Source organism: Salvelinus fontinalis, chromosome 24, assembly GCF_029448725.1.
Source record: "Salvelinus fontinalis isolate EN_2023a chromosome 24, ASM2944872v1, whole genome shotgun sequence".
In the NCBI taxonomy this organism is placed as follows: Eukaryota; Metazoa; Chordata; class Actinopteri; order Salmoniformes; family Salmonidae; genus Salvelinus; species Salvelinus fontinalis.
Genome location: NC_074688.1, coordinates 21,258,105 through 21,276,277, shown reverse-complemented (window position 1 = coordinate 21,276,277; position 18,173 = coordinate 21,258,105). Strand labels below are relative to the sequence as shown.

Below are 18,173 nucleotides of genomic sequence, written 5' to 3'. Positions count from 1 at the left end.
TACTCAGAAAGAGAGAGAGCAAGAGAACGAAGGAGAGGGAGGGAGGAGAGAGACGCAAACAGAGACGACAGAGATGAGAGATGGGGAAGGCATCCTTAAAATTGTCACAGGAAGTGGTTGAGCTGGCCAACCATCTTTCAGGAAACATACGTCTATGGGGAACACTCAGGCGACTGGATGTTTAATGAGAGGATGGTATGGAGAGGGGGAGAAGAGGGAGGGGGATGGGGTGGTGAGCTACTGTATCTATACTGAACATAAATGCAACGATTTTACTGAGTTACAGTTCATAAAAGGAAAATCATTAAAAAAATTAGGCCCTAATCAATAGATTGTACATGACTGGGCAGGGGGATGCAACCATGGGTGGGAATAGGCCCACCCATTTGGGAGCCAGGCCCAGCCAATCAGTTTTTCCCTATAAAAGGGCTTTATTACAGACAGAAATACTCCTCAGTTTAATCAGCTGTCTGGATGGCTGACCTCAGATGATCACTCAGGTTAAGAAGCCAGATGTGGAGGTCCTGGGCTGGCATGGTTACAAGTGGTCTGCGGTTGTGAGGGCGGTTGGACGTACTGCCAAATCCTCTAAAAAAAAATACATTCTCTGGCAACAGCTCTGGTGGACATTCTTGCAGTCATCATGCCAATTGCAAACTCCCTCAAAACTTTAGACTGTGGCATTGTCTAGTGTGCCACAACTGCACATTTTAGAGTGGCCTTTTATTGTCCCCAGCACAAGGTGCACCTGTGTAATGATCATGCTGTTTAATCAGCTTCTTGATATGCCACACCTGTCAGGTGGATGGATTATCTTGACAAATGAGAAATACTCACTAGCAAGGATGTAAACAACTGTGTGCACAAAATTAGAGAGAAATAAGCTTTTTGTGGGTATGGATAATTTATGGGATCTTTTATTTCAGCACATGAAATCAACACTTTACATGTTGCATTTATATTTCTGTTCAGTATATATAGTGCTGTTTTCTAGTTTTATTGTTAAAGCTGTAACAGTAGAGGTGGTATAAGTATTGATCGGCCCCATGTGCTCCATGCCACCCAGGCCTGTATTAGCCTATTGGCCCTTATGGGGGAACTATAGTAGACAGAACACAGCTCTTTGACCCAGCACAGAGAACCTGGTGTAGAGTCTGTGCTTGCATTACTGAGGAAGTTAGTGGTGTTAGTCTGCCTGCGCATGGCCACAGGTGGAAAAATGGCTGATTCACAGTTGTACAGCTGGTAGGGCTTGTTGGTACTGTTGATGTACAACATCACACAATCAGTGAAACATGCACGCACACAGACTTAAACCCATAGTAATAGATAATGTAAATAGATGCGCACACACACACACACATACACACAACCTGTTGATCTGTCTGCATCTTGCGTCCCACCACTCTGAAGGCGTTAGTAGAGGGGTTGTGGTAGATCTGGACCCTGCTGAAGTTCTGGGGCCCTGTTCCTGCCGGGAGCCACTTCTTATTCCCATCATCATAGATCATCACCGTGGCCCGAGCCTGGCAGATACTGGACTCACTAATGGAGAGACAGAAAGAGAGTTATTGTTAGAGGTCGACCGATTAAATCGGCATGGCCGATTTCAAGTTTCCATAACAACCGGTAATCTGCCTTTTTGGACGCCGATTATGGCCGATTACATTGCAATCCACGAGGAGACTGCGTGGCAGGCTGACCACCTGTTACGCGAGTGCAGCATCAAAATGACCTTGTGGCTGCAAGGAGCCAAGGTGTAAGTTGCTAGCTAGCATTAAACTTATTATTTTTTAATCAATCTTTACATAATCACTAGTTAACTACACATGGTGATGATATTACTAGGTTAACTAGCTTGTTCTGCATTGCATATAATCAATGCGGTGCCTGTTAATTTACCATCGAATCACAGCCTACTTCAACTTGATTTATCAGAAAAAAGCACAATCGTTGCAATAATGTACCTAACCATAAACATCAATGCCTTTCTTAAAATCTACACAAGTATATTTTTTAAAACCTGCATATGTAGTTAAAATAAATTAATGTTAGCAGCAATATTAACTAGGGAAATTGTGTAAATTCTCTTGTGTTCATTGCAAGCAGAGTATATGCAGTAGTTTGGGCCGCCTGGCTCGTTGCGAACTGTTGAAAGGTAATTTATTCCTAACAAAGACTAATTAATTTGCCAGATTAGACTTAGGGTTGCCACCCGTTCGATAAAATACGGAACGGTTCCGTATTTCACTGAAATAATAAATGTTATGTTTTCGAAATTATAGTTTCCGGATTTGACCATATTAATGACCAAAGGCTTGTATTTCTGTGTGTTTATTATAATTACGTATAAGATTTGATAGAGCAGTCTGACTGAGCGGTGGTAGGCAGCAGCAGGCTCGTAAGTATTCATTCAAACAGCAGCTCTTAGCAATGCTGGGATGCACAGCGCTGTTAATGACTTCAAGCCTATCAACTCCCGAGATTAGGCTGGCAATACTAAAGTGCCTATAAGAACATCCAATAGTCAAAGGTATATGAAATACAAATGGTATAGAGAGAAAGTCCTATAATTCCTATAATAACTACAACCTAAAACTTCTTACCTGGGAATATTGAAGACTCATGTTAAAAGGAACTACCAGCTTTCACATGTTCTGAGCAAGGAACTTAAACGTTAGCTTTTTTTACATGGCACATATTGCACTTTTACTTTCTTCTCCAACACTGTTTTTGCATTATTTAAACCAAATTGAACATGTTTCATTATTTAATTTGAGACCAAATAGATTTTATTTCTGTATTATATTAAGTTAAAATAAAAGTGTTCATTGTTCATTCAGTATTGTTGTAATTGTCATTAATTACAAATTTATATATATATTTAAAAAACGGCCGATTAATTGGTATCGGCTTTTTTTGGTCTTCCAATAAATCGGTATCGGGAGTTGAAAAATCAGTTATTGTACAATGTAATTATTTATTATGCAAAACAAACTTAAGGGATGTGTTGGGGGAGGGGTCAATGATGGAGGAGGGAACCAGGGGCAAGTATGGTGGAGTACAGTGGTGTAGGAAGAGAGGGAGGGGAGAAGACGGAACAGGGAGCAGAGGGGGAGAAAGAATCAGAAACATTAGCCAGGTCACATGCTGCCATAAACAAGACATGCTTGAGAGTTGAGCCAGTCCATCATCCAGTTGCTCTGGTCAAACTCACCCAGCCACTGTCACACTATGGCTGTCAATGGACCCACTGATGCAAGCCAGCACAATAAACTCTTAATGAAGGGGGGAGGCAACAGGTAATACACCATATTGAATGGTGTATTACCTACTCTTCATCACAATCAACAGGCCATTTATACACCTGTGAGTGTATAGTCAAAGTGTAGGCCCTCCCTTGACATGTGTATTATGACAATATATGCACTGATGCATTTACCAGATGTTAGTGTGTGTGAAAGAGTGGAAGACAGTGTGGGAAGAGATAGAGGAAGAGTAGGTGAAACAGACCAGACAGACAAGGAGAGACACAGAGGGAGTAAAAGAGCAGGAACGCAGTAGGGTCATTCCACCAATTTGGTGCCTTTTGAGAAGTGTAACTTGGTAAAAAAATATATATACTTTTGATCAAATGTTAAAATTAGGTGTAATCTGTCATAAAAAGCACATGTTCAATTTCATAAAAAACATGTTTACCCATCTCAAGAAGTTAAATTAAAAATTACTATAGTTAGTGCCAAATTGAACGTTAGAGTTGACGACTTCATCTTAAAATCAGCCATGAATTTCCTTGTGATGAGGAATTGAAACTTGTTTGCAACAGCGAGTGGCAATTGAATGTAAGCTTCATAAAAATGTTTCAAATTGTTAAAACATTTCTAACCTCCTATGAGTAACAGGGTTGACGTGTTATACTCGACCCGCTGGGTTTTCCAACACAAAACAGCAGAAATTGGACAAAAAGAATAGAACCAGCTCACCTGCTTTTACACGATGATGTTTGATTTTCAATGTTTCCTTTGAAAATACTATTTAAAAAAGGAATAATTTCAGCGTATTAAAACAGGAGTTCAGTGAAAGTAACAGGGTTGGCCTTAAAGAGGGACAGATGTAAATTAATCACTAAATCAGATTAGGATTTATGTCATCTTCAGAAATTACTTCGTCAACCAAGAAAATAACTTGGGCTTTACAATGATTGTCAAAACTTGGTGTTAAGTGGGTTAAATGTTGGGGTTAAGTGGGTTAAAATCTTCCTAGAACACAGAGGCGGCAGGTAGCCTATTGGTTAGAATCCCCTAGCTGACAAGGTACAAATCTGTCGTTCTGCCACTGAACAAGGCAGTTAACCCACTGTTGCTAGGCTGTCATTGAAAATAAGAATGAGTTCTTAACTGACTTGCCTAGTTAAATAAAGGTTAAATAAATAAAGAGGATACACAAAGGGACATGTCAAAATGAAGAATTTCGGCACTTTAGCAAGTCTTAATTCATATTTAAAATCTGATTTATTGAATTCGCCATGTGGTCTATGTTAAAATGCACTTCATTTAATATAACAGGCTTCTAAAATTCAATATTGGTCCACAATTTCTACTTAAAATATCAAAAGGGACACAAAATGCACTCTTTTCATGGAGGGGCCCATTAAATGGCAAATTTTATGACAAGAGGAGAGATGGTTTGATCCAAAATAAGATTGTTTGGGAACAACAATGAAGGCTGACAAAGACCGGAAGCTCTGCTGTGCTCCGGGTCTGAGAGGAGGATCTGGAACCTTCCACCTGCACAACATCAACATCTCCTCCCACCCACCCACAGGGAGAGCCCCTACAGACAGCTGACTGCCATGCAGGCTCCTGGGGCAGCTTTGCATTAAGTCCCACAGACAGAAAAATAACACTGTAAATGCAACATGTTCTTAGGGAAAATGTAACAGCAAATACATACAAACCATGGCACTTTCACAGCACCTGGTATATAAGAGAAATTAAACAAAATGTAGACACTAATGGAAATACAAACCGATCTATAGCAGAGGCCTGCAGTGTTACGCAAGTAGGCTTATGTGCAGTGGCACTGACAGACCAGTGTCACTACCTAGAGCCAGGCATGGTGACATGGTGCTGGCAGGGTGACAATGACAGATGGTGAGGGCCTCCCCGATGCTCTGGCTCATGTCAAGGCTCACACATACAGGAGAAGTCAAAACTGTTTTTTCAACCACTCCAAATTTCTTGTTAACAAACTCTAGTTTTGGCAAGTCGGTTAGGACATCTACTTTGTGCATGACACAAGTCATTTTTCCAACAATTGTTTACAGATATTATTTCACCTTCAATTCACCTTATCACAGTTCCAGTTGGTCAGAAGTTTACATCCACTAAGTTGACTGTGCCTTTAAGCAGCTTGGAAAATTCCCCAAAATTATGTCATGGCTTTAGAAGCTTCTGATAAGCTAATTGACATCATTTGAGTCAATTGGGAGGTGTACCTGTGGATGTATTTCAAGGCCTACCTTCAAACTCAGTGCCTCTTTGCTTGACATCATAGGAAAATCAAAAGAAATCAGCCAAGACCTAAAAAAAAAAAATTGTAGACCTCCACAATTCTGGCTCATCCTTGGGAGCAGTTTCCAAACGCCTGAAGGTACCACGATCATCTGTACAAACAATAGTACGCAAGTATAAACACCATGGGACCACGTAGCCGTCACACCGCTCAGGAAGGAGACGCGTTCTGTCTCCTAGAGATTCATGTATTTTGGTGCGAAAATGGAAATCAATCCCAGAACAGCAGCAAAGGACCTTGTGAAGATGCTGGAGGAAACAGGTACAAAAGTATCTATATCCACAGTAAAACAAGTCTTATATCGAATTAACCTGAAAGGCTGCTCAGCAAGGAAGAAGCCACTGCTACAAAACCGCCATAAAAAAAAGCTTGACTACGGTTTGCAACTGCACATGGGGACAAAGATTGTACTTTTTGGAGAAATGTCCTCTGGTCTGATGAAACAAAAATAGAACTGTTTGGCCATTATGACCATCGTTATGTTTGAAGGAAAAAGGAGGACGCTTGCAAGCCTAAGAACACCATCCCAACCGTGAAGCACGGGGGTGGCATCATCATGTTGTGGGGGTGCTTTGTTGCAGGAGGGTCTGGTGCACTTCACAAAATAGATGGCATCATGAGGTAAGAAAATTATGTGGATATATTGAAGCAACATCTCAAGACATCAGTCAGGAAGTTAAAGCTTGGTCGCAAATGGGTCTTCCAAATGGACAATGACCCCAAGCATACTTCCAAAGTTGTGGCAAAATGGCTTAAGGACAACAAAGTCAAGGTATTGGAGTGGCCATCACAAAGCCCTGACCTCAATCCTATAGAACATTTGTGGGCAGAACTGAAAAGGCGTGTGCGAGCAAGGAGGCCTACAAACCTGGCTCAGTTACACAAGTTCTGTCAGGAGGAATAGGCCAAAATTCACCCAACTTATTGTGGAAAGCTTGTGGAAGGCTACCCGAAACATTTCACCCAAGTTAAATAAATTAAAGGCAATGCTACCAAATACTAATTGAGTGCATGTAAACTTCTGACCCACTGGGAATGTGATGAAATAAATAAAATAAATAATTCTCCACTATTTCACATTCTTAAAATAAAAAGTGGTGATCTAACTGACCTAAAACAGGGAATTTTTGCTAGGATTAAATATCAAGAATTGTGAAAAACTAATTTTAAATGTATTTGGATAAGGTGTAAGTCAACTTCCGACTTCAACTGTAGATATCTACTTTTCAATTCACATTACATCCTTGCCCTATCTTTCACAGTAGCCACTAAGCAAACTACTTAACAATCTGAGCAACTTTTCTTCTAAAACATTACAATATTGAATAAAGCAACAATCCAAAAGCATGTGCAGACAATTAAAAGGGTTTATTTTCTCATCCCTACACATCAAATTAGCTGACATTACACATCTAACTCCTGCTAGCTAGTTTCAAGTTACTGTCACGTTCACTATTACAGTAAAATGCCTTACTTGCTCTTTCACAACAAGTTTGCTAGTTTACATTGCAGTATATGTGTAGCCCACGGTATTTTGGCTAAAAGTCTAGTAAGTGTGAAGACCGAGAGGAAGACAGAGCGAAGGAGAGGGAGCAGACTGTCAGAGAGCATGCCTCATTTCTCTCCTTTTTCATATCTTCTCCCACTTCACCGCTCTCCAGTCTGTGATACAATCTCCCACTTCCTGTGACACAGCTCTGTAGCCACAGCCCACTTCCTGCTCCCAGCAATGCCTAATAAGGGTTGACTCAGCCTGACCAGTGAACAATAGACACACGCTCATACATACACACAAGCTCACCCTTTCAAGTTTACCCACTCATGTGCCCACTGTTGACCTAAATGTTTGTTAGGTAAGGCATGTGACGAAAGGAGGAAGTGATAGAAAGAAAAATTAAATAAAGATGTCCCTGCCTGGGGACAACGGTGTGAGGAAAGAGATGTGGATCGTGGTCAGTAGACACAGAAACAGAAGTGCAAGTTGAACGTTTCCAGCAAGAATTCCAATATTCAAATTTAAAAAGGTTTGTTCACATTTGTTTTTAGTGAATGCAATCCACCCAGGTATGGAACAGTGAGGGCAGAGAAAAGGGACTGGGAAATGGATGCATTTTTAATAGGAGAGAAAGCAGGGGCTCAGGAGGACAGAGTGAGGAGTGAATTATTGATACATCTAGACATTGAGACTCCCATGTTAAAGCAGGCCACAAACACACACACACGTCGACACAGTCCAAGGGGTTGGCAGGCATGCTACATGGGCGCACATGTTTTTCCACACGTTAACGTCTGAATGAACCATGGGAAAAAAGTCCATAAACAACTTATTCCTGTGACAGTGTCCAAGCAGCACACATAATGCAGTCCTTGGAGGTTAGTTATTAAGAGTCCAGACTAGCAATTAAGCTAAGCGTTAACTAGCTGACCAGTTCGCTAAAGAGGTGTTGTACTGAGAGAGCCAATAGGTCACTGGCTGGCTGAGGATTAAATTAACTCAAACAAGGAATGGACAGTCTTAAAATCGGGAGGAATTTTCACATACCCTTGAAACATTAATTGTGTTGGACGTGGTTGCTGCACATGTCAAAATGATAACCAAATGCCACCAGAGACTGGGTTCGCGCCCAGGCTCTGTCGCAGCCGGCCGCGACCGGGAGGTCCGTGGGGCGACGCACAATTGGCATAGCGTCGTCCGGGGTAGGGAGGGTTTGGCCGGTAGGGATATCCTTGTCTCATCGCGCTCCAGCGACTCCTGTGGCGGGCCGGGTGCAGTGCGTGCCAACCAAGGGGGGCCAGGTACATGGTGTTTCCTCCGACACATTGGTGCGGCTGGCTTCCGGGTTGGAGGCGCGCTGTGTTAAGAAGCAGTACGGCTGGTTGGGTTGTGCTTCGGAGGACGCATGGCTTTCGACCTTCGTCTCTCCCGTGCCCGTATGGGAGTTGTAGCGATGAGACAAGGTAGTAATTACTAGCGATTGGATACCACGAAAAATTGGGGAGAAAATGGGATTAAAAAAAAAAAAATTTAAAAAGGAACTTAAACGTTAGCTTTCTTACATGGCACATATTGCACTTTTACTTTCTTCTCCAACACTGTGTTTTTGCATTATTTAAACCAAATTGAACATGTTTCATTATTTATTTGAGGCTAAATTGACTTTATTGATGTATTATATTAAGTTAAAATAAGTGTTCATTTAGTATTGTTTTAATTGTCATTATTACAAATAAATAAATAAAAATTGGACGATTAATCGGTATCAGCCTTTTTCGGTCCTTCAATAATCGGTATCGGCGTTGAAAAAATATAATCGGTTGTCCTCTAGTCTCTACATTGCAGAGCTGAAGGCAGTCATCAATGACCTTGGACCACAGAAGGTATTTGCACTGGTGACAGAAAATACTGCGAACATGAAGGCTGCTTGGTCTAAAGTGAAGGTGTCCTACCCTCACATCACACCCATTGGCTGTGCTGCTCATGCATTGAATCTGCTCCTCAAGGACATCATGACACTGAAAACAATGGATGCACTCTACAAGAGAGCCAAGGAAATGGTTAGGTATGTGAAGGGTCATCAAGTTATAGCAGCAAATCTACCTCACCAAGCAAAGTGAGAAGAATAAGAGCACCACATTGAAGCTGCCCAGCAACACCCGTTGGGGTGGTGTTGTCATGTTTGACAGTCTCCTGGAGGGGAAGGAGTCTCTTGAAGAAATGGCCATATCACAGTCTGCTGATATGGACAGCCCCGTCAAGAGGATCCTCCTGGATGATGTATTTTGGGAGAGAGTGGTAAGCAGCCTGAAACTCCTGACACCTATAGCAGTAGCCTTTACACAGATTGAGGGAGACAATTCCATCCGGTCTGATGTTCAGACTCTGCTTGCAGATGTAAGAGAAGAAATCCATACTGCCCTGCCCACGTCACTGTTGCTCCAAGCAGAGGAAACTGCAGTTCTGAAACACATCGTGAAGACTTCTGCCTGAAGCCCATACACGCCGCAACGTACATGTTGGGCCCCAAGTATGCTGGCAAGAGCATCCTGTCTGGTGCAGATATCAACAAGCCCTATGGTATCATCACTACCGTGTCTCACCACCTTGACCTGGATGAGGGCAAGGTTCTTGGCAGTCTGGTTTAGTACACTTCCAAGCAAGGGCTTTGGGATGGAGATGCAATATGGCAGTCGTGCCAACATATCTCACCAGCCACCTGGTGGTAGGGACTTTGTGGATCTGAGGCTCTTTCCCCTGTTGCCTCAGAGCACAACTGGTCCTAAACTACCTTCCAGTGAATGCATTATAACATTGGCTGAAATAGTACTTACACACAACTATTTCATGTTTCTAAATGATTTCTTTATTCAGACGAAGGGTACTGCTATGGGATCCCCCATGGCTCCTAACTATGCTAATTTGTATGTTGGTTACATGGAGAAACAGTCTATTTTCAATCCTCTCAAAAATGTTTTCTTGCCTAACATCATTATTTGGAAACGGTATATTGATGATATTTTTGTTCTATGGAGGGGTGATGTAAAACAGCTCCAGGCGTTCCATGATTTTCTTAACTCCTGTTCTGAACATTTGAGATTTACTATGCAATCTGATACACGTCAAATCAGTTTTCTTGATCTTCTGATATTGTGTGAAAATAATGTTCTATACACTGATCTTTACAGGAAACCTACTGATCGTAACAGTTTGTTGAGGGCTGACAGTTGTCACCCACTTCCCTTGAAAAATAGTTTGCCCTACAGCCAATTCTGTCGAATCAAAAGAATTTGCAAAAAACAATCAGATTTCGACAGAAATACGGCTGAGACGCAAAGAAAGTTCAAGGAGAGGGGGTACAAAAATGATCAGATTAATAATGCCATTGAGAAAATTCAAAACAAAACGAGACATGACCTTTTTCAAGGGCAGTCTCGCAAAAAGACGCATTCTTGCATTTTAACTACCCGCTATTCAAAGCGCTCTGAACAAATTAAGGGAATCGTTCACAAACATTGGCATATTCTTAAATCCGATGATAGTCTCGGTAATGTGTTTTCTGACCTTCCCTTGGTCGTATTTTCGCGGGGCAGAAATCTCCGAGACCAATTGGTACACTGATTTAACCCCCCAAGATATTCCTGAACAACGTCTATTTGCGCCCCTATTGGATGGTAATTATAAGTGTAATGGCTGTGCCCAATGCAATGGCACTTATAAATGCAGATCCTTTAAACATCCACAAACAGGGACATCGATCCCAATCAAAGGTGTTATTACGTGCTCCACTAAGGCAGTTATTTATCTCATAACTTGTCCTTGTGGTAAAAATTATGTGGGTAAAACAAAGCGTGAATTAAAAGTACGTATCTCAGAGCATCGTAGCACCATTAGGTGCAAAAACTTGACCTACCCAGTTGCGGCCCACTTTTTGGAGGCAGGCCACTCGATTTCATCTTTGCGTTATATTGGCATCGAACATGTCACCCTCCCTAGGAGAGGGGGTGACCTTGATAATTTATTGTTAAGACGAGAGGCTGCTTGGATATTTAATTTAAAGACCCTTGCTCCCTTCGGTCTTAATGTGGACTTTGATCTGAAGCCATTCTTGTGATTGTTGTGACTTTGCCATTGTGGTTGTTTGTAGGCTTGTGTGGTCTTTAGTGTGTCTATGATCGTATGCTATCCATTTGTATTAATTGTATGTTGCTCATTCTATGCCATTTTAATATGAGTAATTAACCAATGATATTAGGCCACTGTTGGCCATGATTACAGACACCTGTGTGTCTTGACACTATATATAAACGAGTCATCCCGCAGTGTCTGTGATTGTACCCTGATGAAGACAGCTTGCCTGTCGAAACGTTGGTAATTAAATATTTTTGCATCTGAGCTCCTAGAGTGTGCGGCTCTCCTTTATTTTCTAGCAGATATCAACAAGCCCTATGGTATCATCACTACCGTGTCTCACCACCTTGACCTGGATGAGGGCAAGGTTCTTGGCAGTCTGGTTTAGTACACTTCCAAGCAAGGGCTTTGGGATGGAGATGCAATATGGCAGTCGTGCCAACATATCTCACCAGCCACCTGGTGGTAGGGACTTTGTGGATCTGAGGCTCTTTCCCCTGTTGCCTCAGAGCACAACTGGTCCTTGTTTGGGAACACACACACACACACACACACACACACACCAAAGCACGCAACAGGCTGACCAATACAATGGTTGAAAAATTGGTGGCCATCTGGGCAAATTTGCGGCTTTTTGAGCCTGACAACGAGCCATCCTCAACACGTGTGGAAAGGGGCAATGAAGATGAGGCCTCAGAATCTGATGTTCAAGAGGTGGACATTGAGGACGCCCAGGGAAAAGACATGGAAGCCTGAGAGGAAGACAACCAAAGCTTGAGTTTCTAGACTATCATTTTACAGAAAACGTTTTTGGGAGATGCAATGGATCAATGGGGATCATTCAATATTTCCTTTCTTTTGTTGTTCATTGAAATCATCCCCTGTGAAGAGTCAACTCATTTAATTAAAGTTCAATTCGTAACCAAATTATTATTTTTTCTATTGGAAGGATTTAATTATTTGCAATTATGTCTAATTATGATAAGATAAAAGGTTTATGTTTCTGTCTCCATATGATATGGTAAATATATCCAATGCAAAAAACCATCTACATTTAAATGGTATTAATACCCATATATTCCCGTTAATTCCCACAGAAAGTTTCCACCTCTGAATATTCCCCAAAATGTAAAAAAAAATATATATATACATTTTAACTGTGCGCAACATGGTAAGAGTGAAAGGAGAACATTTGTAACTGGTGAGAGCAGCCTTTCATCACCCCAAACACAGTTCCTTGCTAGACACTATATATCCGGATGCCAAGTCACTTTACCCCTGCCTACATGTGCATATCTACCTAAATTACCATGTATCCCTACATATTGATACTGTATTGGTACTACTTGTATATATCGTCATTCTTGTGTTTTCTATTATTTAACTCTGCATCGTTGGAAAAGAGCTTGTAAGTAACCAGGTTGGGCTCAATTCAAATTGATGGCAGTCAATTCAGGAAGTGTCTTGAATTTAAAATTACAAAAATATATACAAATAACTTTTGAAATAAAACAGCTTCTGCTTTTAATTTGATTGAGAAGTCATTGTAAACAAATTCCCTTTTTTCGATTTGATCATTTTAGTTCACTTCCTGAATTGCCTCCCTTCAATTTGAATTGACCCCAACCGTGGTAAGTAAGCATTTCACTGTAGGTAGACCTTACATCTGTTGTATTTGGCACATGTGACATAACCAAATAAAATGGTTTGACACAGTGCATGGAGCAACTTCTTAGATCGAATGTGACATGTTTCACACCCACCTTACACCTGAAGGGTGTCCTGTGTAGGCCTACTGTATGCTAGCCCAGCCCAGGGGGGAGTCAGTTAGTACCAGACACCTGGAGCGAGTCACAGCAGGCGTCGCTTTGATAACAACAATGAATCCTCCAGCTGCCATTAACGAAGACTGATGCATTTCCTGTGTGACAGTGTAGTCTGAGACAGTTTCCTCCATGTTTCTCTGTCTCAGCTGATTATGGTTATAGGGAGGATGTATGCACAGCCAGGGTGGACACAGAATATGGTTATCTTTGTGTAATAAAACTTCCTAGGATGTATTGACTGAGGTTTCTATTTATTAGATTTGGGTCACCTCAGGATCTAGGCCTACCTGTATTGGGAGAAACCATAGGACATTTAACCAGCTGGCTACACTTGTCTCAACATTCACATATGGTAAACTATGCTGAGGACAATGAACTTGATTACGTGACAGACAACATTACATTCCTCACCCATTATGTAAGCAAGGTAAATGACATGACCTCTTTAGATGGGGCCAGAGTCCATTCATTCATTAGGACTAGAAATCAGTGTTGGCTTTAACAAAGTAAACCAAAGTGACCAGCAACAGGTTAAAAACAATACAAGGCCTTACTTACCCAACTTGGTTTTGCAAAAGCAGTGAGAGATTCAAGATAAATAACTTGTTGCACAGGTTATGGAATCACAAAAAATATACATTGTGGATAGAGTCCCAGATAGATTATAGAATACAAATGTACATAGGCCCAGGTGATATGCGAGGGGGCATTGTGTTTGAGTTAGGAAAAAAATAACATTCCAAAAAAGGCCTAACTAGTCTTGGCTTCAAAGCGTGTAATTGCCAACTTCACAGGCTGCAACAGGATGTGGAATTCGTAGACTGGCTTGTTCCATGCTCGGCGCAATTTGGTTGTGTGTACAGGCCTGGTTGGCCAACTACGGGGGGAATAGGGTCCTTGCATGGATACGTGGAACTATGGCCGGCCAGCTGACCAGACAACTCCATGTCTAGGATACACAACAGCGTGCTCTACCACGGGGCACCATTACAGATAGCAGTTCCATTTCCCACCAAAATAGGACACAATGAATATTGATTCCATGATACATGTAAATCACCATGGGACACAAATTGTAATTCAAGTAAAGTACAAATTACCCGGTCTAATGCCCTCTAGGCTTAGGCCTATTGTACTGGAATTAGGCCACTTGACAATATGTTCAACTATGACAGAGCAACAGGCTACTACCGTATGACAAGGGGACAGACACCGCTCGAGCAGGCATTTCTCTGATTCTTCTCTCACTCATCACCGTTCCAAAATGCCAAAGGTCTACAAAGTGATACATTGTATCAGGTGTTCTGCATTGAAACAAGTTGATTTAGTCTGGCGGTCTCGAGTCAAAACTAGACTACCAAAACAGTTCGAGATCTATCGAAGTTACAATATGATAAATCATATGACTCCAAACAAAAACTTGCACCAGCCATGCTCGATCACTACAAGCGCACAAAATCGATATGTTGTAGTCACAAAACAAAATGAACAGACCGATCAGATTTGAATCGCTTTACCTCATTGTTAGAGAGTGGAGATCCTCTCCGATGCAGTTTTTTCGGCCTCAGATCTAAGCCCGGGGTTCAAAAACAAAATAAAAACGACGATATTGGCAAGATACACATCTATATACACGTAAAGGGATAGCCTACGACCCACAAGCAGGATAAAGAGAAGCACACCTCGATGATTTCCTGGTTTCGGAGAGAGAGGAGTTGAAAGACTGGATACAGTAGTGGAGCGCGTTTGCCAACTCCAATCAGGATCCGAGACTCATCTCTCCTTTCTAAACAGACTACCATAAACGAGCGAACACTGTCAGGACAAACTAAAGCCTCTTTCTCAATTTTGTCAGTGGGAACTACTCTTGATCGGTAATGCTGTGAATCTTCTCCAGACCTTCCCGGTCTGTGTAATTTCATTGGTGTTTAAACTCAACCCGCCTCCAGCTTTCAACTCGAAGTAGGCTTTCTTTCCATGTTCACCGTTACCTCCTCTGTGTAGTTAGAAAAAAAGTTATTGCAATACGGTATCCTTAGGACGTCCCTACCCCCCCATTGAAGTGGACGTTTTAAGTGGGTTAAGGTTTGGGTTTTGGCTAGGGATGTCCATGTCCCAAGGATCCCGGATAGCACTAACCTTGGGAAAAATCCACACCACTCTGCCTTTCCCTAGTGGTTGAAAGGCATAACTCCAATTCGGGTGTTCAAGGCAGTTGGTGGAAAGTTGGGAACATACTGTACTTAGAATTTAAGCAACATAGGACTGTTGCACTAAACAAGACTGCCCTATCTATAATCAACGTTGTGCACATAACGTTAATAATGGTGAGACAACAACTCGTTTAAGAAACTAGCTGTAGACTCTATATAGGCTAAAACAAATAATTATATTTCCACATACACCAGAAAGTACAGTACAGTGCCCCTGGAGCAAATTAGGGTTAAGTGCCCTGCTCAAGGGCACATTGACAGATTTTCACCCTCCTGGCTCGGGTGTTCAAAACAGCAACCTTTTGTTTACTGGCCAAACGTTCTAACCGCTAGGCTACCTGCCACCACTATAGGTCTACTAACTTCATACATAATGAAGGAGGAAGATAATGGGAAAGACTATTTAAGCAATAAGGCCTAAGGAGGTGTGGTATATGGCCAATATACCACGGCTAAGGACTGTTCATTGGCAGGATGCAAGTGAATTATAAACTGGGTGGGTTGAGCCCTGAATGCTGATTGGCTGACAGCCGTGATATATCAGACCATATCCCACGGGTATGACAAAACATCTATTTTTACTGCTCTAATTATGTTGGTAACCAGTGTATAATAGAAATAAGGCACCTCAGGGGTTTGTGATATATGGCAAATATACCACGGCTAATGGCTGTGTTCAGGCACATAAGAACAGCCCTTAGCCGTGGTATATTGAACATATACCACACCCCCTCGGGCCTTATTGCTTAATTAAACAGTGTTGTCACCACCATGAAATATTGCACTGTATTCCTAAAACTTCTTGAGCGATAGTGTAGCCTATTTTCTCTGTATGGGGAGAGGGAACTGGAGCAGAAAAGGGAGGAATGCATTACGTCTCGATGGCATGTGTAAACATCTGAAGCACTGATAGGCCTTAATACACACACGCACGCACGCACGCACGCACGCACGCACGCACGCACGCACGCACATACACACGACAGCTGACTATTCTACAATCTACTGAGCAACTGTCAGCCTGTCACACAATTTGAGCACCCTCCATTCAATCTGCTTTCTGCTGGCCACTACTGAAACTGCACCCAAAAATAGAGTACACATTTTCAAGCTCATGTTAATTATATAATCAGATTTTCCTCAGACAAGCATGTCATATTTTGGAAGACTGGGGTGAAAATGAAAACGTATGTGTGTCAAAGACAGTCCCTCTACTCGCAGAAAGTGGTTCACCCAGAAGTAAACTGTGCTAGGATGTTAGTTAGTGTTAGGATTCTCCCCTCCTGTCCTCTGTACCACTTTTCCAGTGTGACGTCAGCTCTCTCCATAGTTGGCACAGTTTCACATGGGGCCTGATGGACTTGGACACCAGTGATTAGATATGAGAGTTAGATTAAGGTAGAGACCAAGGTTATGTTAGAGCGGCTGGACTGAGAAATAAGAGGAAGACCCGGGTACATTGTGTGTGTGTGTGTGTGTGTGTGTGTGTGTGTGTGTGTGTGTGTGTGTGTGTGTGTGTGTGTGTGTGTGTGTGTGTGTGTGTGTGTGTGTGTGTGTGTGTGTGTGTGTGTGTGTGTGTGTGTGCGCCCTCATGTCAGTGAGTCTAGGACTGTAGCAAAAACGAGAGGAGAAGAGATTGAAAATTAGTCTGGGGAAAAAAATTTATGGTGGTAGAGGCAGGAGGCTTGAATACTAATAATTTTAATAGGGATTAATATGAGTCATGGATTATTTCACTGTGCATAATAGATAATAGAACCATATGCAAGACTTATTTTGACCACAGATTATTTTTCAGGAAATGAAATGTTGGCAGTAACCACTGGAACTTTCAGAAACAGGTTAGACAAGGTAATGATCTTCTCACCTTACACAATGTCCAAAATATTGTTTGTTAATACATCCTAGATTCATAAGGACATTTTAATTATAATAACATGCCATTCAGTTAAAAGTAGTATGCGTGGACAGGAGAGCGGGGGAGGGGTTGAGACACTATGTGTTTGAGATCTGGGCTGGTCGCCAGGCAGAGGGAAGCTAAAGAAATTTAGCCCAAATGAGTTGACCCGGACTAGGTCTATGACCTCTACAAGGGGAATTGGGGAGGCACAAATATGGCACAAATATGTAAGTCAGGCACAAATAAGGCACAAATATGTAAGTCACTGCACAGTGGAAGAAGATAGGTCTACCTTAAGGAAGATATACAGCTGAAAATCTTAATTTTGTCTTCTTGAGGACAATGCTTTATCAAACCTTAGAGGTTTATCCCTCTTTAACTTTTTGTTCGGTCTGTAGACTGGTGGTGTTTGACAGGCGGCACATTGAGTGTTACTCCGCATTCTGCACTCATGTAGCCTGCAGTAGTTAAAAAGTTTAAGCACGCCCTCTACTGGGCGGCCAAACAACATACACTACTAATATACACCGCTAGATGGCAGAAGATACTACAGGTTTTAATTAAGAGGAGAATGGTTTTATGGGTTGATATTGATAATGAAGTGTAGAACTACTATTTTGTTCGAGAAAAAAAACATTCCAGTAAGGTTGTATACAGAAAATACATTTGTCTCCATGTAGTCTATAATTGCCCCTTTATCTGATTGATAACAGGAAAAAGAACAACACATAGCAGAGCAACATAGCTGGCCTGGCCATGTAGCAGTACACATTGTATCTCCACATTTTCCTTTAGTCTGCCAGTAACATATGGGATGTCTATGTATTAATACTTCTATATGTAGGCCTAATTAAATGAACAAAAAAATCATTAAATAATGTTGGCCTTGATGTGTGGGGTAGCAGCACTTTTTCTTTCACTGGGATGAGGTGACCTCAAGTGTGTGTCACAGGAGGTTGGTGGCACCTTAATTGGGGAGGACTGGCTCATTGTAATGGCTGGAGCGGCATAAGTGGAATGTATCAATATTCCAT

General features: G+C 41.8%; 1 protein-coding gene across 2 annotated transcripts in view; it reads right to left on the bottom strand.

Annotated features, from left to right (window-relative positions):
- LOC129822130 (vasodilator-stimulated phosphoprotein-like) overlaps positions 1–15,178 on the bottom strand; it is a 29,617-nt gene extending 14,439 nt beyond the window's left edge. Inside the window, exons 1-3 of one of the 2 annotated variants that reach the window (XM_055880102.1) lie at positions 14,709–15,177; positions 14,544–14,596; positions 1,374–1,545 (exon numbers count right to left, since the gene is read on the bottom strand). In XM_055880102.1, the coding sequence (XP_055736077.1) occupies positions 1,374–1,545; positions 14,544–14,548 (177 nt within the window). In that variant the 5' untranslated portion in view covers positions 14,549–14,596; positions 14,709–15,177. Of the gene's footprint in view, positions 1–1,373; positions 1,546–14,543 lie in introns of both variants that reach the window. The other variant, XM_055880103.1, reaches the window with a different exon arrangement.
- Between the last annotated feature and the right edge of the window lie 2,995 nt (positions 15,179–18,173).